At 42.5% G+C, this 24,863-nt stretch overlaps 2 protein-coding genes and 1 long non-coding RNA gene across 6 annotated transcripts in view; 1 reads left to right on the forward strand and 2 right to left on the reverse strand.

Moving 5' to 3' along the window:
- The window catches only part of rtn3 (reticulon 3), a 46,316-nt gene extending 34,957 nt beyond the window's left edge, over positions 1-11,359 (forward strand). For all 3 annotated transcript variants that reach the window (XM_034164361.1, XM_034164362.1, XM_034164363.1), the window contains 6 exons: positions 2,866-3,073; positions 5,096-5,234; positions 7,052-7,121; positions 7,383-7,429; positions 8,815-8,873; positions 8,973-11,359. In XM_034164361.1, coding sequence (XP_034020252.1) covers positions 2,866-3,073; positions 5,096-5,234; positions 7,052-7,121; positions 7,383-7,429; positions 8,815-8,873; positions 8,973-9,021 — 572 coding nt within the window. In that variant the 3' untranslated portion in view covers positions 9,022-11,359. The remainder of the gene's footprint in view (positions 1-2,865; positions 3,074-5,095; positions 5,235-7,051; positions 7,122-7,382; positions 7,430-8,814; positions 8,874-8,972) is intronic.
- Positions 9,565-12,975, reverse strand: LOC117504863. Its single transcript, XR_004558915.1, has 2 exons — positions 12,367-12,975; positions 9,565-12,334 (listed from the first exon to the last, which is right to left on the reverse strand). It is a non-coding gene; the product is annotated as an uncharacterized LOC117504863 (long non-coding RNA).
- A 3,685-nt stretch (positions 12,976-16,660) lies between these two features.
- si:dkey-106g10.7 (uncharacterized protein C11orf95 homolog) lies at positions 16,661-24,150 on the reverse strand. Of its 2 annotated transcripts, none has more exons than XM_034164377.1 (5): positions 23,823-24,150; positions 21,727-22,260; positions 18,661-19,008; positions 17,707-18,159; positions 16,661-17,244 (listed from the first exon to the last, which is right to left on the reverse strand). In XM_034164377.1, the coding sequence occupies exons 1-5, from the start codon at positions 23,926-23,928 to the stop codon at positions 16,808-16,810; spliced, it is 1,878 nt and encodes a 625-aa protein (XP_034020268.1). In that variant the 5' UTR covers positions 23,929-24,150; the 3' UTR covers positions 16,661-16,807. The 2 variants fall into 2 exon arrangements, with proteins under 2 accessions (XP_034020268.1, XP_034020267.1); XM_034164376.1 differs by having other exon boundaries at positions 18,661-19,011.
- Positions 24,151-24,863: the final 713 nt, after the last annotated feature.

The raw sequence follows: 24,863 nt of genomic DNA on the forward strand, positions 1-24,863 counted from the left end.
CATGCGTTGAAAATTCTCAGCGTGCCCAAAATTTTTTGAGGAGCTCAGCTTATTAGGACGAACATGGAGAGTGGAGAGAGAACAACCTTCCAGAAGACAACCATCTCTGCAGCAATCCACTGATGACAGTGGACAGTTTCAGTTTGTACAGGGGTCAGTTGCTCCAATTTCAGCAAACAATTATGCAAATTATTGGTTAAAATAACAGGATTAATAAGTGGAATAGTTTTGACTGTTAAATGGTCTCCAAAGTCAACTAAGGTTGACGTCCATTGGCTACTATGACATGTGACACGTGTTACCCCGTAATGTGATAACTAAGCAGTGACAAATGATAAAAACTCTTCTTTTTAAAACCGCATTAACCAATAATTTGCATAACTTTTTACCAAAATTTGGAGCAACTTTAATTTTTGACCCCTGTACAAACTGCAACTGACCTTTGTCACCATTTTTTGCTGTTGTTACCCCATAACTCCATAACATTCAGTCGTAGTTAGTCCAAACTATACATTTTTGGAATCATTATGAGCAGACAAATAATGCGGTATAGTTTTTCAGTATGATTGGAGCGTTTTTTAAATTTTGACCTCTGTGTAATTCTTCATTGACCCCTACCTTGCTACAGCTACCACCCTGGGATGGTTATCATACATTTTTGTGTAGGCCATGATACACTGAGGCTGGATTCTAAGTGCCGTTTCATCCTCTTAAGTGGTACAGAAAACCTGCTCTGAATACTTATTTATATGTGATTCCTTAGTTTTTTATTTTTAATAAACTTGCAAAAATTAAAAGAAAAAAATTCATGTTGTCATTATGGGGTTCTGTGAGTAGAATTTTGAGGGGAAAAATGAATTTACTCCATTTTAGAATAAGGCTGTAACACAATGAAATGTGAAAAAAGTGAAGCACTGTGAATACTTAACTGGATACACTGCTGAGTTGCTGTGTATTTAAAGCAGTGTAGTGTACTGTGTGTGCACGGTATTACGCGGTAGGTTACTGTGTTAGGCGCGGTGCATTTGGCGAGCGTGACATGTTTCACTGGGTGTGACTGGTTTTCATTGTATTTTGATGCATTGCAGCACCAGTTTTTGATGAACTGTTTGGAAAAGAAGAAAAATGGTTCTATCTTTTCATGCCCTCGTAAATTGGGAAGACGTCCACATATTTGTGCAAAGCTTGGTGCCAGTCATGGCGAAAACTCCAAATTTTAACCTTTGATCTCCAAGACCTTGACCTTTGCCAAAACAAGCCCTTTGAGGGAAATTCTGTGATCTGTGAGGAGGGGAGGAAGACCAAAAAAAAAAACTGCGCTCACGAAGGTGCTGAAATCATTGTGTATGACGATGTAGGTCATCGTTCGTGGCCGTAAAAGGACACACCCACTTTGATGTGTGACAGGCAAAAGCGGAGCGATCTGCTTTTGGAGTGGGCGGGGCCACATCAGCAGTGGCTTTAATAAGAGCTGCTCTGTGAAACCAGGACACTGCTTCCCAGCAGCCACTGGGACCTGAACGGGGGGAGGGGGGGTCAGCCTGCCTCCCAATGGGTACCAGCTGCAAAGCATCGTGGGAGAATGCAAACCCCTGCAGTGTAGGGTGTGGAAACCCCGCTCACTGCTGCAGTGTCAAAGCAGAATTCTGACTTCCAGACACAGAAAATCCATAACATGTGTCGACGTGTGGTTTATTATTCTGCACACTCTTTTTTTCTTTTTTTTTTTCTGTTCCACCTCATGATTCCCAGCGGGAACATGTAGAGGAATTAAAAATGATGACGTCTGACTGCAGTGATGCTCACTGACCACCGTGAACTGGTTTTCTGTTGCTCATTCTAATTTTTTCTTGTGGTGTTTTGCGTGTACAGTGGCTGTGCGTCGTGTGTGTTTCTGTTCAGGTGGCGGAGGCCTGAAGCCTCCTGAGGCATCTCCACCACTTCCACAAGCCCTTTTTTGTATGTTTCTGCTTCTTCCTCATGCAGAGGGAAGGAGCAGCACGGCCCATTCCAGGGTTACATAATGCGCTGTATAGAGGTTATCACTGCTGCGTGCACGGCGCCTCACAGCACACACCAAAAAAGGAAAAAAACAACTGGGTTGCTCTATGCCTTTCTCAGATGTTCTTAAGTGAAAGCTTAGATTTATGGTAACCAGTCTTCTTCTTCTTTTATTGGAGCAGCCTGATTCAAAGCTGGTTGTGATTGGAATCATTTTATTAAAAACATTTTTTGGAACAATGACTTAATTTGTATTCAAATGTAGTCCAACTGTGCCCTGTGTTGGGAGTAAGGAATCGTAGGAAACCCCAGCCTCAGAACCAAATCTGGTTTCTCGGTGGTGAACTTTGTCTGGTTAGAAGACTGAAAATGTATTGCCCTTATTTTTATTTATTTTTAAATCAGAAAGCTCCTTGTTACTATTGGGACCCAAGTAGTCCATGAGCCTGAAGCCAATTTTGACTTGATCAGTACCACATTATGGGACTAAATGACACTTGAGCCTCCGTAGTAACAATGGCCTATATGGTGGACATCCCAGGGTTCGACACAGGGCTCAACTTTTAAAAATGAAAGGAAATACTTCATTGACCACAGCTACCACTCTTGGATGGCCACCATGCATTTGTGTAGGCCATCATATACCCAGGCTGGATGGTAAGTGATGTTTGGGCACCTTCAGTGGTACCAAAAAATTGGCTTGGCCTATGGACTAAAGACCGTAACTCCCTATAACTGCATTATTTATGATTTACAGGTTTAGAAACAAAATCCGATTGGTTTAGCTCTATCCTAAACCTGTGCCTTTGCTTAACGTCCTCACCCCTGGTCTGTTGTTCCCCCTCCCTCTGTGTCTGTGTGCAGTCAAGGATCTGATCCACTGGCGGGACCCCAAGAAGTCGGGCTTGGTGTTTGGGCTGTCCATGCTGATGCTGCTGTCGCTGGCAGCCTTTAGCATCATCAGCGTGGTTTCCTACCTGCTGCTGGCCCTGCTCTGCGTCACCATCACCTTCCGCATCTACAAGTCCGTGGTCCAGGCTGTGCAGAAGTCCAATGAGGGGCATCCCTTCAAGTAAAAGTGGATCTAAATAATGCATTAAAAATTCTGGCAACCAGGCATACAACCTGTCCAGCCCCACCTCCTGAAAGTAGGCAGGAAGGTGATATGGGGGCATCCCCTTGGCTTTTTCTACCACTGAGGCACCTGCCTGCAAGTTCGCACCCAAGAAAAACGTGCCGCATGGACAAAATGTCATAGCTAATTTTATGGGATTCCAGCAACACCCAGTGATGCTCTGGAGAGACTGAGTACCAGAGACATCCAGTTGTCCCATTTGATCACTAGTTGGCATCTAAGTCTCACAACTATACAAAAAGCACCAGAACCCGAAAGAGCCAGTGCTGCTTTCAATTTATAGAGACCAGGGCCTGGTTTCATAAAGCAGTCTAATGTTGTTTAGTCAACTAAACTCATTTGGTTGACTAATTTTTTGATGTTATTCATTGCACAAAGCGATTACTCAGCACAGGTTTTGCATTACCCGACTGCAGTTTTTAGCCTGGTACAAAGGAATCTTATTTTAGTCGAAACTTAAGTGTCTTACCTAAAAAAAAATAAATAAATAAATAAATATAAAAAAAAGACAGCTATTGTGTACCACCTCTTGATGGAACACTCAAGTGTACCCCTACATCACTCGTAATCCTTCAAAAGGAGAAGAAGAACTGCTAGGCTAAGAGCTTAGCACGTGATTCTGCAGTTTGTATGTGTCCATAAATGTCAATAAAGCCAGTTAATGAAACACAGGCTGGATAGTTCATGACAACGACCAACCCAGAAGTAAAGAAAACCATCACACATTGGAGGCGTTTCTTGGCAGTGGCACTCATGAGGCCGCTGTGCCCGTGAAAATCATTGACTAACGTAAGACGGCCAATCTACAAATTTAGCCATCAGTGTGAAACAGTGATTAGATGGATAATGTTGGGTGACTAACTGTAGTCAACTCAGTAAGTTTAATAGACTAAAAGACTAGACTGCCTTGTAAAACCAGGTCTAGGAGATCTTACTGTCGGGTAACGTTATATCCAGGGTTGACATGTTTCCCACAGTTTTAAGGCACCTCTCTGCAGGTAAGCTGACAAAATCGAGCCACAAGGACGAGTTCACTTATGAAATGACTGCAGATGTTCAGGCTGTCAAGGTCCAGGGGCATTACGTCGAGACCTCTGCATCAGTGTCGTCATGTCTGCTGACATTTCATTTCCATCAAATAACTTGAGAAAGCTTTCAGCTTCTCACTTCAGTTTTTGTGAGAGTCAGGCTCTATGAGTGGTAGGTTCCCTCCCATAACGTGGGCCACCGCTAATCAAAGATAGTGGCTATCACAGCTAACTTAGTTTGTTGTTTAGCCTGAGAGAATCCAACCCAGCTTCAACAGACTCAGTCCCTGTTCTGCCTTCTATCAGCTCCAAACACAGATCTGAACTGGAAAATGGCATCATATTTTTCCTGACCAAATAAGGAGATAAAGACGAAAGATGGGAGTGTGTAGGCGTTAGCATCACCTAGTGGTGAGGTTGCAGATTGCATTATTATTCCGTCATTCATTATAATTCGGGTTTCCTGCACGTTTATGCTTCTATTCCGATGGGGATTCATGTCCTTTTGCTTTTCTTAAGCATTAAAAAACTGGTTAGCCGGCACTAGCAACCAGTATCGAGGAGCAACCGCTGGTTTCGCCACTTTGTTTTTCTTCTTCGGTCATCTGACATTTTGCAAAATACAAATATATATATATATATATATGTGTGTGTGTGTGTGTGTGTTTGTCCCTTTTTAGCTACGATATTAGCCTGAGATAGGAAGCACTTAGTCTTAACTCTGAAAAGGCATTGACTTCCTGCTGCAGGTAATTACCCATGATAACGACTTCCTGCCGGTGTGCTGTCTTCCTGTTCAGCCGAAGAGTGCTAAATAATGACGTGGTTTCAACACAAGCCCAGCAGAGTGCGGTTATTAATGGATCCTGGAGCAGATCATGCGTGCGCACTTAGCCTCATTTTGTAACCGCCCCCCTCTCTCTCCGTGCAGGGCGCTCATAGATAAGGATGTCAGCGTTGCCCCGGAGACCTTCCACAAGCACGTGGACGCCAGTCTGACCCACATCAACCGAGCCCTGAAGCATCTGAGCCGCCTCTTCCTGGTCGAGGACCTTGTGGACTCCCTGAAGGTGAGCTGCTCCAGTCACATCCCACGAGTGCGGCCTTTTATTATACCGAGGGGGACATCGGACGCATCAAAATATTACAGATTTAAAATGAATCACCAGCTCTGTTTGTCATGTAGAGAATCACTTAGTAAGAAATGAATTGGTTTGAGAAAATTTGGATTTTTTTTTTTTTTTAAAGATCATGAGCAGAATAACTTATTTCCAACTTGCCTTATTGTCACCAAACTGCATATGCAGCATGCATCATGACCCCAGAAGCCTATTCATTTTGAGGTCAAAAGGTCAGAGGTCACTGGTGCATGCCTTGTGCCAAATCTTCTGTGCAGCTACTTCTCAACTGCCAGGTTTTAACGAATGTAGTATGCGTGTTAGTCACGGTGGCCCCAGGAAGCCTATTGATTTGTGGGTCAAGATGTCAAGGTCAGTGGTGCATAATTTGTATAAAACAAACAATAAATAAATGAAATCTTGAGCATAATGGCTTATTTCCTGACTGGCCGATTGTCACCACATATGTGGTATGTGTGTGTGTGTCACATGGTGACCCTAAGAAGCCTGTAAAGTTTGGGTTTGAAAGGTCAACATCACTGCCCTCTACTTTGTGAAACCTGCAGAAAAGCACAACTTGTTGGCATTAAGCTCGTCAGCATTTGTCCAGGGCACCGTGACTTGGTGCGTGTTTCCAAAGGATAATTTAAAAGGTTGTCATTCTAGTCTCATGGGCAAGAGGGCCAAAAAGTGCATTGGCTGAAAACCCTGCAGTGACTGCATGTTGTGGCAGTTCCCGCCGCTCCAGGAGGGAGGCCGCGGGTGCATTCCTGAAGGGAAAATCCTCATTCACAAAAGCAAGCTGTCGCTTCGTCTGCATCATCTTGTGATGTTCTTAAACGAATGACGTGAGCGTCGGGGCTGGATTGTGGCCTGAACTTTAGTCCTATAATGAGCATAAAATCCCTCTGATTCCCTGCTCGGGTGGGATCAGGAGCCAATATGAAGTGTGTGGGAGAGCTTAGTTTCTGCTGGCAGACGGAGAAGAAAGGCCTCTGTCGAGCTGCCGTCCAGCCGAGCAGGATTAATCCTGTCTGCTTTTGACTATGCTGTGGCCCCTCCCTCATATGTGTGTGTGATGCCATGTTGCAGCTGAGTGACAGCGTTTCACTGCTGATGCACAGGGACATTCTTAGTATGTGCAGAGGTCTCAAGAACTGCATCCACCCAGGTGTCCTCCTGTGACATTTTCGTTCCCATGGAATAACTGAAGAACGCCCCGTCTGATTGAAACCGTTTCTCGAACTGGGGGAAGCTAGAGGAAGGTTTCCTTTGGAAATGGGGTCAATAGCCCACATACCAGTTTGAAATTTCCAGTCATCATTGTCACGGACTATAAAACCACACACCAACTTAGCATTCAAGTGGGGGGTGTGTGCCATGTTTAGCACTGCTCTTGTTTAAGCCAGCATTCTGTGGACCGGTTGTAGTTGGAAGTGATCGTGGAGAATCAGATTAAAAGGCTTCTACACATTATGAACCAGATTCAAAAACGACCATCAAACAAAATAAAAGTAAACTCGAGGAAAAATGCAAAACATCTTCTTGTTGCTTCACTTCAGGGAGCCTTGGTGGCTTCTCTCTGGTCGTGCAACATGTTGGTGCACTACCTGAAAAACTTGCAGGACGGGTATTCAGTTAGTCTGGTGTTTTTTCAACAAACATTAAATTGTTTTAATATTTTTTTTCTTCTTCCTTGTTTTATGTTTGTCTCGTACGAGCGAGAAGTGTTTAGTGTTTTCCTCTGAACCTCTGGTTTTGTTCCTCAGCTGGCTGTGGTCTTGTGGCTGTTTACGTATGTCGGCGCCGTCTTCAATGGAATCACCATTCTCATTCTGGGTAAGCACTGAGGGAATGAATAGCGCCACCTTCAGGGGTTCACGTCTGCACGCTCCTGTTTGTAATCTATTACTTTTCTCATCATACGATCACTTAAATGTACTGTGACTGTGGGCGTCTGTCTGGAGCTAGATCTCAGAAACCATTTGGGGGGCTTCCTTCATATCTGGTGTGATTTTAGTTCTGAACCCTGGTCTGGTACCTGTATGGACATGTGACCGTCAGCTTTAACGGTTTCCTGTCTGTCTCTGTGTCCCCCAGCTGACATCCTCCTCTTTGCCGTGCCTCCTATCTACGAGAAGAACAAGGTGAGACACACACACCCTGTCCCGTCAGTCCCCAGCCCCCTTGTTGAGCTGTGATGACATCATGGATGACCTCACTGGATGAGCACAGTCTGCGCTCGGACACTGAAGGCTTTTTGCCTCCTTGTTGTTGAGCTCACTCTGCTTTTCTGACTACTGAACGTCTTTAGTACCAGGTCTCTGTGGAGGATCCTCGGATAACACTGAATTAACGAGCCGTTACTTACGGAGACTCGGATGAGGAGGATCGCTTACACTATGAGGGAGCATCAGCTTCAACCATGTTGGCCACGTGACGCGTTTCTCTGGACACGATCCAGCGCGCAGGTTCCTGAGTCAGCGGGTTTACGTGACACGAAGAAAATGTTACTGCGTTAGTTTGGTTTTTGTTGGACTGAAATTGGTCTACATGTAATTTTTCATAGCCGGTCTAACACCTCGATGTCCATTAACTCCTGCATGTATACGCCTGCCGTATTCAAGTTGGTGTTGGCATTCTGCACATATTCCACAAGTTCCTCCCAAATGTTTTGACCCTGATGTAGGCAATGAAGATTATAACTCGATTAACAAGTACACAAAGTACAAAATGTACCGCATTCTGGCTTGCTGTTTACCATGCCAGCTAGTGATGGGTCAAACGGAAGTGGCTCAGTACCAAACATCTTCAAGGGGTGTGTGTGAATGTACTGAGCGGCTGGAGAAGGTCTGAGAGCAGAGGCTGGTGCCACGCATTGCATCATCCGCCACACTGTGGAGCAACACCTGGTAGACAACACCTCCGACCCAAACCCTGGCAAGATCCTGGACCAAGAAATATACCACATGGTCACAATGCTGGAGCTGATGTTACTTGATGGTACCCCTTATCAGAACCTCCCTAAATAACTGTTGCTCCAGCAGTACCCTAGGACCATCCTCAGAGATCTGGTACCAAGGACATCCAGTCAGCCATCATCACAGAAGACAGCCAAATGTGAAACAAAGCAGGTTCCACTAGAAATCTGATTGGGAACGTGCTGTTGAGGATGTGTTTCTGGAACACTTCCTGATGTCAGGGTGTTCAGGTTCCACCGTGGAGTTCTGGGCCTGTTGATACACAGAGTTATTGTGTCGTGTCAGATAGCCAGTCTCTTCCTGTTGGGTGGTCCTGGGTGACTCGGGTTCACCTGGACCTCCTGCATAGGTACGGGCGTGGTGTACCACCTCTGTCCAGGGTTCTGCTGACTCCATGAGCTCTTGAGTCTCTCGAGGACTCAGAGGTGATGTTAGGAGGTCCTTTGAAGGGACGAGGAAGGAGCTGGTCATGGTTCCAGGGGTTTTAAGATGCTGTCACGTCTGTCTGACTGCTGCACACCAATCTGTTTTGTTTTGTTTTTTTTCCCCAGACTCAGATCGATCACTACATTAACCTGGTGCGTACTCAAGTCAACAACACTGTTGCCAAGTAAGTCCTGAGAAGATCCTGGATGTGCTGATCTATTTTCCAGATGTTACCAGACGGTTCTGTAAAATAAAACCGCCTGTCACTTTTTTTATCTTCCAGGTTGCAAGAGAAGCTTCCTGGAGCTGTGAAACGTAGCAAAACCGAATGATGAATTCCATCAAAGAGAATCCTCGATGTCACAGTCATCCTCATCAAACCCCTCCCCTGCTAACTCCTCCCCCAGTCTAACTCCTCCCCCTGCTCCGCCTTCCAGCCGCCACCACACTGAACTTTGCTAGATAGGGAAAAAAAAAAACTCTGAGCTACTCAATATTCAATGTACAACTACTGCGCAGCTTAAAGTACAAGCATTAGAAATGAGCTTCCTGTGCAGACAGGAAGCTCTTCGTTTTGGCAATGTGACGCCACAGCGGCCCGCCTGTCTGTGGGCGTGGCATAGGGAAAAGGAGACAGGGTTGAGTGAGCTAGACTGAATCTATGACCTGGTTTTGTCATTCACAGCGAGCAGGAAGTGGATGATAAATGTCTGTATTTTAAACCAGGAAATTTCTCTGAAGACACTGAAGAAAAAAACAAGGACAAAATCTTTGCAGTAGCTCACTTTGTCCTGCTCTCTTGCTCCATGGCAGTTGTCTGAATTTTTAGAAGCTGTGACCTGATTGGCCTTTTTTTTTTGTTTTGTTTTGTTTTTATTTATAATGTAATTTTCTGCCATGCACTGAACTTTTATTTTGAAAAGCCGTGAGCAGCGTGTGATTACTGAGCCAGCGGTGATAATTTGGTCTAGTTCACCCCGTTTTGATCAAATAGTTTGTTTTGTAAATACACCTAAAAACAAATGAGCTCTGCTGTATTTCAGCGACTTAGCCTCGCTTTTTATATGGACGTTCCCTCACGTACAGCGGGCGTTAACACATTTTGTCGTACCTGTTTAAGCCACAGAGTGTTGAAGTCTCACATTTATGTGTAAATTTTTATTCTTCTTCAGTACTTGTCGTCGTGGAGTTTAATTATAGGGCACACGCTTTGACTTCCTGCTAGCTTGCTAACAGTGTCCTAAGGCTTAAGAGTATTTTGTTTTTTTTAGAGTGCATATAAATAAATTCCCGATTGTGCGTCGGGTTGACTTATTTCCTGATTGGTCGTCCTCTCAGCTGAATGCGTTTTGTGGAGGTTTGCGGGTGTCGCAGAATAAAGAACGCGTGCAAAAAAGAAAAAGCTCTAAAATAGACATTTTTCAATTTAAGGATTTTATTTGCATAAAACATAATTTGATTTTTGTACTTAGAATTTTTGATCAGCTCAACTCAGAATTTCTAGTTCGAGGAACACAAAAGTAATTAGTTGTAGAAGAAGGTTGTGTAGTTTATAATTTAGGCCCCGCCCCCACCAGTTAGCTGTTGAGTAGGTTCATTGAACTTGTAACTGAGTTGAGCTGAACCAGAATTTTGTTTTGGTCAAACAATAAAATGCAGTTTGACCAAATTTTTAATTGAAATTGACAAAAAAAAAAAAAAAAATACGTTGAGGAAATTCCAAGTTTTAATTTAAAAAAAAATTTTTAGGTTTGGCTTTTTCTATTTTGCAGTGCAGAGTGCGTTTGGACTTTTATTCTGGAGGTCCGTCTGATCCTTTGTCTTTAGTGACGGCCGTGAAACTGGACATGCAGATTTGTTGAATATGATTATGGTTTTGTTTTGGACTCTCTGTGTTAGCGCTACTGCTACGTTGCAATGGAAGCGACTGACACGCCGGGTACGTTAGCGGTTCTGTTCCCGAGTGCTGATTGGTGGCCAGCGATGGAGGAGTTCATCAGCGTTGGACACAGTAATGACTCGTGCTTTGACTTTGCTGACGTCTGCCTGCTGAATGTTTGATCCGCCCCCTCCTCCCCCTGCGTCGTGGAACATTCCTCCCCGTGCATGTTAACATCTCTCACCATGATCACCGTCTGCTCGCTCGCCTCACCAATGTCTCCACGATGTCTTCACAGTTAAAGCCAAAATATGCAATGCTTCACGCTCGCCTCCAGCCCGAACAAATCCGCCATGCAATCTCGATGAATTAGCCTGAAGAGAGCTGCTGCTTTAACGCCTCACCAGCTGAAGCCCCGCCTTCTTTGCTGTCTGCAAATCACTTCTGTCAAAAGCAGGAAACATCTGAAACGGGTTCCTGGACTTTTAGGTCAATATTCTACAAAAAAAAAAAAAAAAAACTATCTAGTGAGTGTTAGAACAGTGCGACTCGTGGGAAATCCAGCCTCGATGAGAAGTGTGCCACCTGTTTGTTTTACAACATCACATCAAAGCTTCTTTATGAAGGTGTTCTTTAATGCCTTGTTCTTAAATATGGGTTTGTTTGATTGCTGAGCGATATTCATTAACTAGGTTTTTCCCCACACACACACACATACACACACACTTGAACTACATGTGGCCTGTCTCCATTTAACTAATTACGACTAAAGCACAGCGATTTTTGGGGGGGAATAAAAACATTAGTTATGTTAAATTTCTTTTGCTTTAAAGTGAAACAGTAAAATTTTTAAAAATGTGCATTTTTAAAGTTTTTGATTTGACGTAAAAATAAAATGAATCCTGTAAAAGAAGAGGATAACTGTTTTTTATAGGCCGTGTGTGTGTGTGTGTGTGTGTGTGTGTGTGTGTGTGTGTGTGTGTGTGTGTGTGTGTGTGTGTGTGTGTGTGTGTGTGTGTTTTCTTTCCCCAAGAAAATTCTGATTGGCTGTTGCCTCATGGGAGATGTAGTTCTTCATTAGCCAAAAAAAAAAAAAATGAGCTCAGAGCTCATCGTTCATGAGCTCATCCAGTAATTAATTTATTTCAAATCAATTTTATTTATATAGCGCCAAATCACAACAAACAGTTGCCCCAAGGCGCTTATTTCAGAATACGGACAGAAAATCTGGCAGACCTGTTTCACGTTTTCTCATTTTTCTCAGCCTCTGTGAAGCAGACTGAGAATGAACTTAACCACGAGGGCGGGGTCACCATCTCGCAAACTTGACTTAATTCCCTGTGGTCTTCGCCAGCTGCATCACATGATCGGGCTCGGTACAACCCCACTGTCTGATTTTAACACTAAACGTGTGCCTTCACCAGCAGGAGCGCACTAAGAATATTACCGTGTGAATTAGCCATTAGCAACTCTGATATTAGCTAACAATCAAAGCTAACGGTATTTTTTTTTTTTTTTTTAACTGAGGTGTTGTCCCAGTGAATATTGGGACACGTAGGTGACAACTGTAAAAATAACTATTTGCACGTCTATTTTTGTGCGCCTTTGTGGGGAAGCTGGTATTAATGACCTGTATTGCAGCTGGCCACTAGGGGGCACTGGTACCATTGTTATTCACAGTCTGTGATCATGGATTCAAGCGGAGTCGGGTTGTGATTATTTGAACGTGAGACCGTTACATATTGTAGCTTTAGCGGTTTGACGACCTGCCTGAGATACTAAAACTCACTTGTGTAACTAGATCATTAATTTTATTAGTTTGTGTTCAACTTGCTGATTATGACCCCGCCCCCTTTAGCATGTTGCTTTCTGCCCGTTTTGGTCAGGTGTGGGCATGTTTGAGGATATTGGCTCCGTTTTGTAATTGCAATGACTTTGATTGGTATTTTGAAGCTTTGGGAAAGATGTCAGGAAAAAAATGTCTCTGTTCTGATGTCAAAGTGAAATTAATAAAAACACATCAAAGGATCCTGGTCTGATGATGTCATCTGTGTGAACAATGGATAGGAACTCTATGTAGCGCATGTACACACCACATCATGTGCTGTTACTTAACATGAGGACTTCTTAAATTTATAAAGCAGCAAGATGGATGATTTTAAATGTGTTGGACAATATATTGGATGATATTTGACGCAGTTTGGACAAAAGAACTAGTCAGGTGGACATGGATTGCTGACTGAGCTACGTGGAAAAGTGAACAGTGGGTGTATGCAGGAACTCCTCATACCATACTCTGGAGGAGATCAAAGGTTTTCTAGAAAATCTTTGAAAGCAGCCGTCCTCGGCACCATCTACAGGAGACCGAAGTCATTTCATCTGCAGCGACGAGCAGCGAAAAAAATGTTCGTTGGCAAAATGTTTCTTGATGACGAAGAATCGTTCCATATCCAGCGTACACTGAGGCAGACCATCTTTTCCCAAACGCCAAGAATCGATTACGTTTTCAAGATCAGCCAAGTGAAACGGGAGCAGACAGGCATAAAAATCACACTGGTGGTTCTATCTGGTGCGATAAAATATGGGAAAGCTTTTCTGAACGTGGCTGTCATTTCCAGTTTTGTAAATAAAGATTTTGACCCCAAATTTTACAAATAAAACTATTAATAATTTTCTGGATATCCCGGGGTGTCCAAGTCTCCCCCACCCCTTATTTGTGGCTGGATCCATCCCTGATATGATGTCCACACAGAAGACTTTTTGTAATGATCCTGGCTGCGCTTGCAGGTGTTCTTGGTCCGCTAGCACTATGCACTAAGGCGTCCACGAAAAAATAACCAGCCAGCGTGTTGATCGTTTATTCAAAGATCATTGAGGAGAGAATGCATATGTCAAATGTTTGCCATGTACAAATGAAAGGTGAGCGCCCCCCCCGTCCCTGGTGCCCCGGCATCACACACAAACGCATCATGTCAACAAGTCTACCTTTCATCAAACCAAAGCATACTTCATATTAAATTATTAAGTGCTCAGAGTTGTAAATGTGACCCCATGTCTCTGCCGTCACTGGATGTTCCTGGAACAACAACTGGGACGAGTTCCGGCGGGTTGTCTTCCTACAGTCATTGAACGGTTTCATGTGTCCAACCAAAGCAGATGCACCAAAAAGACGTGTTCCTCAAAGATTACAGAAGAACTGTTTGTTGATGGAAGCACAATCCCTGAGTTCCGCTTTCCAGGCAAATGGCGGCCGCGTTGTTTCCGTTGCATAAACTTTGTACGGTGACAGAATTAATCGGTACCAAAGCTGCCGGACATGTTACCAAGAGACCAACAAATGAGTAAATCTAACCAGCGATTCTCCAACGTGTAACCGCCAATGACTGGGTGCATCAAAGTGCTTTTGTAAAGAAAGAGTATTTACAGAGCGACGGTGTAGCAGCGGCTGGTGGCGTTTGCTTTGAGAACTAAAGCAGATGGAAACAGATAGACGTTCACGTCTGTACGGGAGGGAGGGGATGGTGGTTGGGACATTTTTGGAGCAAAGTGCTGCGTTGTCTTCAGATGCGCTATCAAAAAAAGTCATTGGGCTTTGCTGAAGCCTCTTGTTCCTGAGAGCTTAGGATTCTGGGCCTGACCAGAACCAGCCCTGGGCCAGAAACCGGAACAGATGAGTACACATAAAAACATCAAACTGGGCACTCATGGGAAACCCACCTGAACGCTGACGGCACCCAATCCGCCGTTGACCTCGATCAGGTTTTATCTTCAAAAACTTCAAAGCAGTAAGACTACGGCTGTCTGTTAAACCGACGGCCGCTCCAGACGCCGCGGCCGTTCCTCTGGTTTAGGTCTTCAACTCAAAACACTCCATGAGCCATTTGGTTCCACCCAAAGTGGTGAAATGACACTCTATACACCGGGGCCTACGCAAAAAAAAAAAAAAAAAAAGTATGATGACCTTCCAAAAGTGTCAGCTGTAGCCAGGTAGTGGTCAGCTGAGGCGGGGGGGCAATCATGTTAAAACTTGGACCAGAAAAGTTATCTGTTAATAAAGATTTCAAAAAGGTATAACTAGGACCATCTACGGCTTAACATTCTTAAGTTATGGGGTGCAGGAGTCAAAAATTACAGTTCCATTTATGTATAAAAATAAATAAAAACTGTGTATGTTATTTGGCTGTGACAGACTGGCGTCCTGTCCTGGGTAGACCCCGCCTCGCGCTCTATGACTGCTGGGATAGGCTCTGGAACCCCGCAACCCTTAATTGGACTAAGCAGTTGAAGATGAGTGTGTGAGTGTGTATATGTTATTTGGCTGAGCTAATAAGGTTTCTTATTTTAATTTTTTAAAGAAAAGATATAGCTAGTACCATGCCCGGCTTAATGTCCTTGAGTTATAGGGTGCAGTAGTCAAGAATTATAGTTACATGTTGGTAAAATAAATAAATATATTGTGTATATTATTGGTTGAGCTTTTTTTTTTTTTTTAATGGTATAGCTATTACTATGTACGGCTTAAAGTTTTTGAGTTATGGGGTGCAGTCTTCAAAAATTACAGTTCCATTTTGTTATTAAAAAAATGTGTATATTATTTGGTTGAGCTAATAAGGTGTTTCTTTTTAAGAAAAGGACCATCCACAGCTTAATGACCTTGAGTTATGGGGTGCATGAATTTTTTTTCTTTTTTAAAGTTGTGTATATTATAGATTGAGCTTTTACTTTATATATATATATATATATATATATATATATCGCTAGTACCATGTACGGCATAACGTCCTTGAGTTGTGGTGTGCAGGAGTCAAAATTTATCACTGCTGGGCAATTCTACGGTAACGGAATTATAATCTGAGCTAATCTGTCGTGGCTAGATGCCATATGTCCAGATTTTGCTGCTGTTGTAATTCCGTTACCATAGAAGTGCCCTGCTCTAATTTTGTTTAAAAATTGTGGAAATTACTGACTGAGTTAATACTATTTTACAAAAGGAAGCGTTTGCACCATTTGCTTTGTTATCACATCAATTATCTAAAGTTATAGGATCAACAGATGTTGACGGTCATCAAAACTGTTCCTATTAAAACTCATAGTAACTGGACTAATGGTTTGACCTTTAATTTTGGACTGCTTTACAAACTCAAATTAGAGCTTTACACCCCATAAATCAATAACGTCATAATCAATAACAGAATCAATTCTAAATATATTGAGACTGTAATCCTGACTTGACCCCGCCTGGCTAAACCTGCCAGTCTGCCAATTTTTTGGTCAAAATACGCCACAAACTCATGAAGGATGTGGTTTGGGGGTGGGGCACTGATCCCGCTACGCTACGTTCAATCAAACAGTCAAAATGAAACAGTTCTACACTATCTCAAATTTTATAAAAAGTAAATATTTGGTATGCAACACGTAAAGTGTGTCACTGAGTGATTGTCAGAACCGTACCGACGCACCGAACACGGATTCTGGAAGCATCTATCAGCCCGACACTGATCTTTATTATTACCGCGATGGGGTTTGGCTGCTAGCGTCAGATTTAATTAACTACTGACTGGATTTGTCTGTAGTTTTGGATGTCATTAGCATCATTTATTCTCACAGTGAACATTACACACATCGCGATAAAGCCCTTTCCGATCTCCTGGTTACATTTTTTGTTTATCACACTGAGTCAGCAAAGATTCGTAATTAGCATATGTTAAATTCATTGTGAAGAGTTTGTTATTAAACGCATCATTTTAAATATTTTGGAGTGTAAAACATGAGGAAACTAACCCCACCCTCAAGTTTAAAATGGAATCACCGCTGTGCTGCTAATGCTAGCTGTAACTGCAAATACGTTACTAGGCAACCGCTAACGGAGCCTGGGTTCCATGCTATTTGTTAAGCTACCTGTCACCTTAGCTAATGGAGCCTGGTTTCCATGCTATTCATTAAGATAGCTGTCTCTTCAAAAGCTCTGACCGTTATAAGTGCTAGTTAGTTGATCGCCATTTAAGTTAGAATTTTGGTTAGCTGCAGGTTCAGCGGTCACGCGAGCCTCTTGAGAAATCTACATTAGCGTCACCCATGAGTGCCACAATTTGTTTTTTTAATCCATGGAAGATGTTTTATGGTCATGACATCACCTCTGTGGTGGTCGTGTACCACCCGCGGCCCGGCCTCTCAGGTCCAGACTCAAGAAAGAAAGCAAGGCCCGTTTGTGAAGCAGAACCGGCTTCTGGAAGCCCTTTCTAAGGAGGTGGGCTCTGAGCCCGCTCGGTAAGTCCAGGGTTCTGGGGAGGCGAGCTGGGCTGTCGGGCCTTCTGGTTATAGCTGGCCAGAACCTGCTGCTTCTCCGCTGGACTGTAGTTCAGGGACTGCGGGTGCACCTGCTGGATGTGCCGCTTGATGGTGCTAACCTTTAGCGTAGCCAGAGTGGCGCCACACACCGTGCAGATCAGCCCGTGCCGGAGGCAGTCGTAGTCCATCAGGTACTCCATCAGCCAGCGCACCTGGTAGTTCCGCCGCTCGTCCTTCCCAGGGTAGTGACTATGACGAGAGGGCATGGCCGCACCGGCTTTGCCCGCCCCTCCGCTCCCCAGCTCCTCCTTCACTGTTTTACTTGCCGTTGTGACATCGGGAGAGGTGTCCTCGTTCGTCACTCCTGCAGCCTTGTTGAGGGAAGTTTCTGCCAAAACAGAGAGTGAGAGTGCAGCTGTAGTTCAAACTCCGCCTGTCACAAGCCACGCCCATTTGAAGTTTCTTAGTTTAAAGCTTGTGAGCGCAATAACTTCTTTCCTAATTGCCTGATTGCCACCAAACTTGGTATGTGTGTTAAGTATATTCACATCAATGAGCCTATTGACTCTTGGGTCAAAGGTCATGATTAATGGAGCATTCTTTGCAAAAATGTTGTGAGCACCATAATTTCTTTTTTAAGTGCCTGACTGTCACCAAACTTGGTATGTGTGTTTGGTATATTGACACCAAGAAGCCTATTGATGTGGGGGTCAAAGGTCATAATCACTTAGCTGTACCTTGGAAAAGCCTTCTGCAGAAATGCATCACTTGAAAAGTGGCCCTTGTCAGTGGTAGTTGTTTCAACTTTATCCAGGGTGCTGTGGGTTAGTATAGACTACGTGTGTCTCACCGTCTGGACTCTGCAGTCCGACACTAGGATAATCTTTGGTCCAGGCTGCAGCCATGGCCTCCCTCTCCTCTCTGCTCAGGGTTGTGGTCTCCGGATGACATTCCTGGATGTGACGACGGATGCTGCTGACCTTAGTTTCAAGTAGGACCTGAGAACACACCATGCAGAAGGTCCCCTGGCACTGAGGCCCGTAAGCCACCAGGTAGTCCAGGCGAAGCCGCCACGGGTTGCCCCCACGTAGCCGCCTCTTCCTGGGCTGGCGGATTGTCTGGGGGACTTGAGGAGTTCCAACACCTCCGTCCTCTCCAATAAGACAAGTGTCCTGAGTTAAAGTGCCGTCGGCGTCTGGGTAAGAGTCAGTGTTGGTCTGGATGGTCTCCATGTCCTGATCAAAGTGGTCGACCCCAGCTTCTTTGGTGTTGGGCTCTGAATTGATTAAGTTGTCTGAGTCTTCTGTGGAGGTGCAGAGACAAAGAGGACATGATGAAGTCAAACTTAAATCTCTGGTTTAAGTCATAATTAAACATTTTATCTCTTGTCACTTTGATCCATAGCATTCTTTGATCTAGACTGGTTACAAGTGAGAGCATAGTAAAAGTAAAAATGAAATCTTTTATCTTAAAATTCCATGCTCGGCTGACATTGTATTTCACATAGAGCCACTAGGTGAATTCACATGATTGGTGGAGGAGGTTTTTTGAGTAGAGAGGAGATCATGATTGTCACGGAAAACACACTAGATGTTTCTGGGCTAAACAAAATGGGGATAGAGCTGCTATCTTGGATTATTACAACACTGAAAACCACATTTGCAGGGGCGGCACCAGAATTTAACGAGGGGGTGGAGTGTTGTATGGCCGTGGTAAAACACATATACTGTTAGCTTGACTATGGTTTGGAATGGCAACAGCAGGAAGTCACAAAGGTTATCGGGATGTGTCACATATGTCTCACCGTGAGTCTGAGCCCACGCCTGCAGGATGCAGTGCTTCTCTTCAGAGCTGTACACCAACGAGTTGGGGTGGGTGTCCAACACGTGGCTCTTGATATGGTCCAGGTGGAGCGAGGGCAGCTCGCCTCCACAAACCATGCAGACAAGCCGACCCGCCTCTGCCTCATACTTCATCAGGAACTCCTGGCGAAACCAGGCGTGCAGCGAGTCGTTCAGGTAGCGTTCCAGCGTCCGGGTCAAGTGGCCTGGAAGGTTCTGCTCCTCCTCCTCCTGCTGGAGCTGGGGAACTTCAGCCACTTCCAAATGTGCAGACGGACTGACGGGGGGCTCCTCAGGTGTGTCAGGTTCTTCTGCTGAGGATAAAAGCACAAATGCACGACTGTCAGTGTACCGCTGTAAAGAAAAGGTTCAATACCTCCAAAGATCGATCAGTAATTCCTACACCAAACTGAATCAAACTTCTTGATGTTCCCGTTTGGCCGACAACAGCTGATGTTATATTTGTCAAACTAGTGAAAACCATGTGTGTGTGTGTGTTGTGTGTGTGTCTGTACTGGGGGGGGGTTGTGCATGTGCAGGAGTTCTGTGGAGGGGGGGGGGAGCATTGCTGCCTACATGCACTACAATCATTGCGGGGGTTGTATATATGGAGGAGTTATGCATATGGAGGTTGTATACATATGTAACGATCACTATAGTAAGAGTTGAGGGTTGTGTGTGTGTAGGAGAAATATTTTCTTTGACTCTGCTTACATAAAAATTATTTTCTTTGCTTAAACAAAAAAATTATTTGACTCTGCTTACATAAAAATTATTTTCTTTGCTTAAACAAAAAAATTATTTGACTCTGCTTACATAAAAATTATTTTCTTTGCTTAAACAAAAAAAATTATGACTCTGCTTACATAAAAATTATTTTCTTTGCTTAAGCAAAAAAATTATGACTCTGCTTAAATAAAAATTATTTTCTTTGCTTAAACAAAAAAATTATTTGACTCTGCTTAAATAAAAATTATTTTCTTTGCTTAAACAAAAAAATTATGACTCTGTTTACATAAAAATTATTTTCTTTGCTTAAACAAAAAAATTATTTGACACTGCTTACATAAAAATTATTTTCTTTGCTTAAACAAAAAAATTATTTGACTCTGCTTACATAAAAATTATTTTCTTTGCTTAAACAAAAAAATTATTTGACTCTGCTTACATAAAAATTATTTTCTTTGCTTAAACAAAAAAAATTATGACTCTGCTTACATAAAAATTATTTTCTTTGCTTAAGCAAAAAAATTATGACTCTGCTTAAATAAAAATTATTTTCTTTGCTTAAACAAAAAAATTATTTGACTCTGCTTAAATAAAAATTATTTTCTTTGCTTAAACAAAAAAATTATGACTCTGTTTACATAAAAATTATTTTCTTTGACGCTGCTTAAATAAAACAAATTTCACTGCTTAAATAAAAATTATTTTCTTTGACCCTCCTCAAACAAAAACATTTTATTTGACGCTGCTTAAATAAAAACGATTTTCTCTGACACTGCTTACATAAAAATTATTTTCTTTGCTTAAACAAAAAATTATTTGACACTGCTTACATAAAAATTATTTTCTTTGCTTAAACAAAAAAATTATTTGACTCTGCTTACATAAAATTATTTTCTTTGCTTAAACAAAAAAATTATTTGACTCTGCTTACATAAAATTATTTTCTTTGCTTAAACAAAAAAAATTATGACTCTGCTTAAATAAAAATTATTTTCTTTGCTTAAACAAAAAAATTATTTGACTCTGCTTAAATAAAAATTATTTTCTTTGCTTAAACAAAAAAATTATGACTCTGCTTACATAAAAATTATTTTCTTTGACGCTGCTTAAATAAAACAAATTTCACTGCTTAAATAAAAATTATTTTCTTTGACCCTCCTCAAACAAAAACATTTTATTTGACGCTGCTTAAATAAAAACGATTTTCTCTGACACTGCTTACATAAAAATTATTTTCTTTGCTTAAACAAAAAAATTATTTGACACTGCTTACATAAAAATTATTTTCTTTGCTTAAACAAAAAATTATTTGACTCTGCTTACATAAAAATTATTTTCTTTGCTTAAACAAAAAATTATTTGACACTGCTTACATAAAAATTATTTTCTTTGCTTAAACAAAAAAATTATTTGACTCTGCTTACATAAAAATTATTTTCTTTGCTTAAACAAAAAATTATTTGACACTGCTTACATAAAAATTATTTTCTTTGCTTAAACAAAAAAATTATTTGACTCTGCTTACATAAAAATTATTTTCTTTGACCCTCCTCAAACAAAAACATTTGACGCTGCTTAAATAAAAACGATTTTCTCTGACACTGCTTACATAAAAATTATTTTCTTTGCTTAAACAAAAAAATTATGACTCTGCTTACATAAAAAATATTTTCTTTGCTTAAACAAAAAAATTATGACTCTGCTTACATAAAATTATTTTCTTTGCTTAAACAAAAAATTATGACTCTGCTTAAATAAAAATTATTTTCTTTGCTTAAACAAAAAAATTATTTGACTCTGCTTACATAAAAATTATTTTCTTTGATGCTGCTTAAACAAAACAAATTTGACTGCTTAAATAAATATTATTTTCTTTGATGCTGCTTAAATAAAACAAACTTGAGTGTTTAAATAAAATTATTTTCTTTGATGCTGCTTAAACAAAACAAATTTGACTGCTTAAATAAAAAATATTTTCTTTGCTTAAACAAAAAAATTATTTGACTGTGCTTACATAAAAAAATATTTTCTTTGATGCTGCTTAAACAAAACAAATTTGACTGCTTAAATAAATATTATTTTCTTTGATGCTGCTTAAATAAAACAAACTTGAGTGTTTAAATAAAAATGATTTTCTTTGACCCTGCTAAAAACAAAAACTCTGCTTAAATAAAAATGATTTTCTTTGACGCTGGTAAAATAAAACACGTGACCTACGTTACCACTGAACCATGACGTCGGCTGTCCAGACACGATCTGATACCGCCACCTAGCGTCAGATATAGAAAACTACCACCCACCAGCTGCATGTAGGTCAGAGTCCACCTGCTCAGCTTCTCCTAGAGGTGAAGACCTGGCAGCAGCAGAGCTGTATGACCTCTGACCCCCACCCAGGCTCAGGTGGCTCTCCCACCCGGAGCGGATCACCTCCTTGTCGGCGGCGCTCCACAGCAGGGAGTCGGGGTGCTTCTGTCGAATGTGCCTTTTGATGGTGCTGAGCTTCAGGGTGGCCAGCGAGCTGCCGCACACCATGCAGATCATCCCGTGACGCTGGGGGTCAAAGTCCATCAGGTACTCGCTGCGCCAGTACTCGTGGTAGTAGCGCCGGTGGTCGCGGCCTGGAATTCGGCTCAGGCCTGTGCGTGAGGCTCGTTTGACCCTGGGTTTGCGTCTAGCGGGTCCCGGACCAGGGTCTGGGGAGAGGAGGAGCGGGTGGTTCGGACCCTCGGTGATGCTCCAGTAGCTGATTCCCGGGGACCTGACCCCTGGGACCCCTTGGTCCACGCCGGCCTCTGATTCGTCCTCGCCGTGGCCGTTGGTGAGACCGTCCTCTCCTGAGTGGCACAGAGACAAGACAGATGTCTGAGGGACTTCTGGCGCCTTATTTGATTTCAGCCAGTAAATAACACCAACAAAACAAATAAAACCACTGCAGCTCAATTTATTGACCAGCGCCACCTTTTGGTCGTTTGATGGAATTGCACCAACAACATCTTTTGCTACTTTTTATACAAATTGTTCCATCTCTTAAAAATCACATGGTATTAATTCCACTTAGCGCCACTATGGTGCAGCTCGGTGGAATTACACCTGAAACATCAGTTAGTGTCATTTAGTTTCTAACTTCCATCATGTATTTGAAATTATTTTCTGACATTTTATAAGATAAATTATTAATAGAGGGGAAAATGTCAAATTTCTTGTCTGTTGCAGCCCTAAAATATAAACATTGATGAGAAATATTAACATTTCATTAGAAATTTTTGCAAGAATTTTGTTCACATGAAATAAATTGAAGTCTCGCGCTGTCACAGCAGCCCCCCACCCCCCCCGCAGGGCCCCACTCTTCTTATAGAAACTTGTGTTAGCGTTATGTTAGTTATTTTACATACATAAAATAAATTGTAGGCGGAAACCAATGTGTTGGTACTGTTAAATCTTTCTTGGAGCCATAATCACAGTGGCTGGGAAGTGCAAAAACAAATTTACAAAGTTCTGAAACAAATTTACAAAGTCCTGACACAAATTTACAAATGGCCAAAACAAATTTACAAAGTTCTGAAACAAATTTACAAACAGCTGAAACAAATGTACAAAGTCCCAACGCAAATTTACAAATGCCTGAAACAAATTTACAAACGGCCAAAACAAATTTACAAAGTCCCGAATCAAATATACAAAGTCCAGAGACAAATTTACAAATGGCCAAAACAAATTTACAAATGACGGATTCTGACAGAAGGGAAATGTAACAAATGACACAAATTCCCCTTCTATTAGAATCTGTCATTTGTAAATTTGTTTTGGGACTTTGTACATTTGATTTTGGACTTCCCAGCAACCGTACATAATAAAGGTAAACCCTCCTTTTACTCTTTCGCTGGTTATTTGACTTTGATATTTAATGTACAACCAGTAATTTAGATGATGGGAAAACAGAGTGCTGCCACAGTTACATCTGCCAGCTGACAGTAGCGGGCGGAGCTTAAATGCTCGATGGCTCTTTGATTCAGTTATTAAAAATGTTAAATTGTTTCTCTTTTTTGTTTCCTTTGTATTTAACAGCACCAGCCTGATGACTCTAGACAAACTTGAACTCCCCCCTTTCAGCCAGCCCTTATGATGTCACAAAGTGCTCCCCGCCTCCTGTTATTGGTCGGCTGTTCCCGGGGCGGCCGCCAGGTGGCAGCAGTGTGTGTGATTGTGTGCGTGTGCGTGTGTGTGTGTGTGTGTGTGCGTCTGTGTGTGAGCCAGCCAGCCCTGCCTGTGTGCTGTTGAGCCTTTTGTTTACAGGAGCCACAGACGGAGGGGCCAGGCTGCGTCCTGACCCGGATTAGCGCCTCTGACAGCCGCCGGCGGCCCGTCGTTGTGGTGTGAACGCACAGCGGACTTTTACCTGCGGCGGCGGCGTCCCGCGGCGCGGCTTCGTCCTCGCCGCGGATTATGAGTGACAGAACCTCGTCAGCCTGCGTGGAGCGGCGGAGGTCCACGGGCTCGTCCATCCCGCCGCCTTCACAGCGCCGCCGCTGCTGCTGATCCGGACATGTCGCTCGGTCGGACGGCGGCGCTGTTCGACACGCGGCTGGCGGACAGGCGCGCTGTCACGAGGAGCCCGCGCGCCACGATGTGGCCCCCACGCGAGCCGCGCACGAGCCGAGTGAAGTTTTCATACGACCGCGGCGGTTCGCTGCTCCGAACGCTCCTGCTCGTCTTTAGGGTGGGGAGCCAGACTGGAGGGGCCCCTGGGGCTCCTTAAGGGGCTCCTGGGTAAATTTAAAGAGACAGTAGCAGCGCGCGCGCGCCCACACCGAGGCGGGGGGGGGGGGGGGGGGGGGGGGTTAAAAAAAAAACCCACACACACACACAAAAACACCAAACAAAGGGACGAGCCGCCACGAGGGCCCCGACTAATTCAAGTCAACTATTATAGATTAATAAAACGACATTTGTGGAATTTACAGAAGAGCCACGAGGAGGGCGGGGCCTCATTCCAGTCATCGTTATTGATAATAATCATTATTAATGGTGTGAAATTTAGTCAAATATTTTCGACCATTATATATAATTTGGTCGAGAATATTTAGTAAGATGATTTAATTATTATGGCGAACTTGTAATTTTATTGAAATACAATAACCTCTGAACCCAATGTAACCATGAAAGTGTGCAAATGTAAATGTTGGTTATGATATTGGGCAATCAAAGGTGATATATGTCATTTTTAAAAGGATACGATTAAATGATTAACAAACAATTAACAAACTTTTAATTAATATAATTACTTTATTAGATTACATTGGTTAAATTATACTTTCTTAACAATTAAATCTATTACAATTTAATCCATACACTTGTTGTCTTAAACTGATATGGTTAAATTACAATTTATTACATTTACAATTAACATGATAATTTAACAAATAGGATTACTTTATTG

The sequence above is a fragment of the Thalassophryne amazonica genome, chromosome 23 (assembly GCF_902500255.1).
Source record: "Thalassophryne amazonica chromosome 23, fThaAma1.1, whole genome shotgun sequence".
Lineage (NCBI taxonomy): Eukaryota > Metazoa > Chordata > Actinopteri > Batrachoidiformes > Batrachoididae > Thalassophryne > Thalassophryne amazonica.

What these genes read in the sequence shown, in the direction of transcription:
- si:dkey-106g10.7 (XM_034164376.1), bottom strand. Translation starts at nt 23,928, where the DNA reads ATGGACGAGCCCGTGGACCTCCGCCGCTCCACGCAGGCTGACGAGGTT. An exon ending in CTCTGACCTACATGCAGCTG is followed by an intron (nt 19,012 to 21,726) that starts GTGGGTGGTAGT and finishes TTTTATCCTCAG; the next exon opens with CAGAAGAACCTGACACACCT. An exon ending in CGGACTGCAGAGTCCAGACG is followed by an intron (nt 17,245 to 17,706) that starts GTGAGACACACG and finishes CTGTTTTGGCAG; the next exon opens with AAACTTCCCTCAACAAGGCT.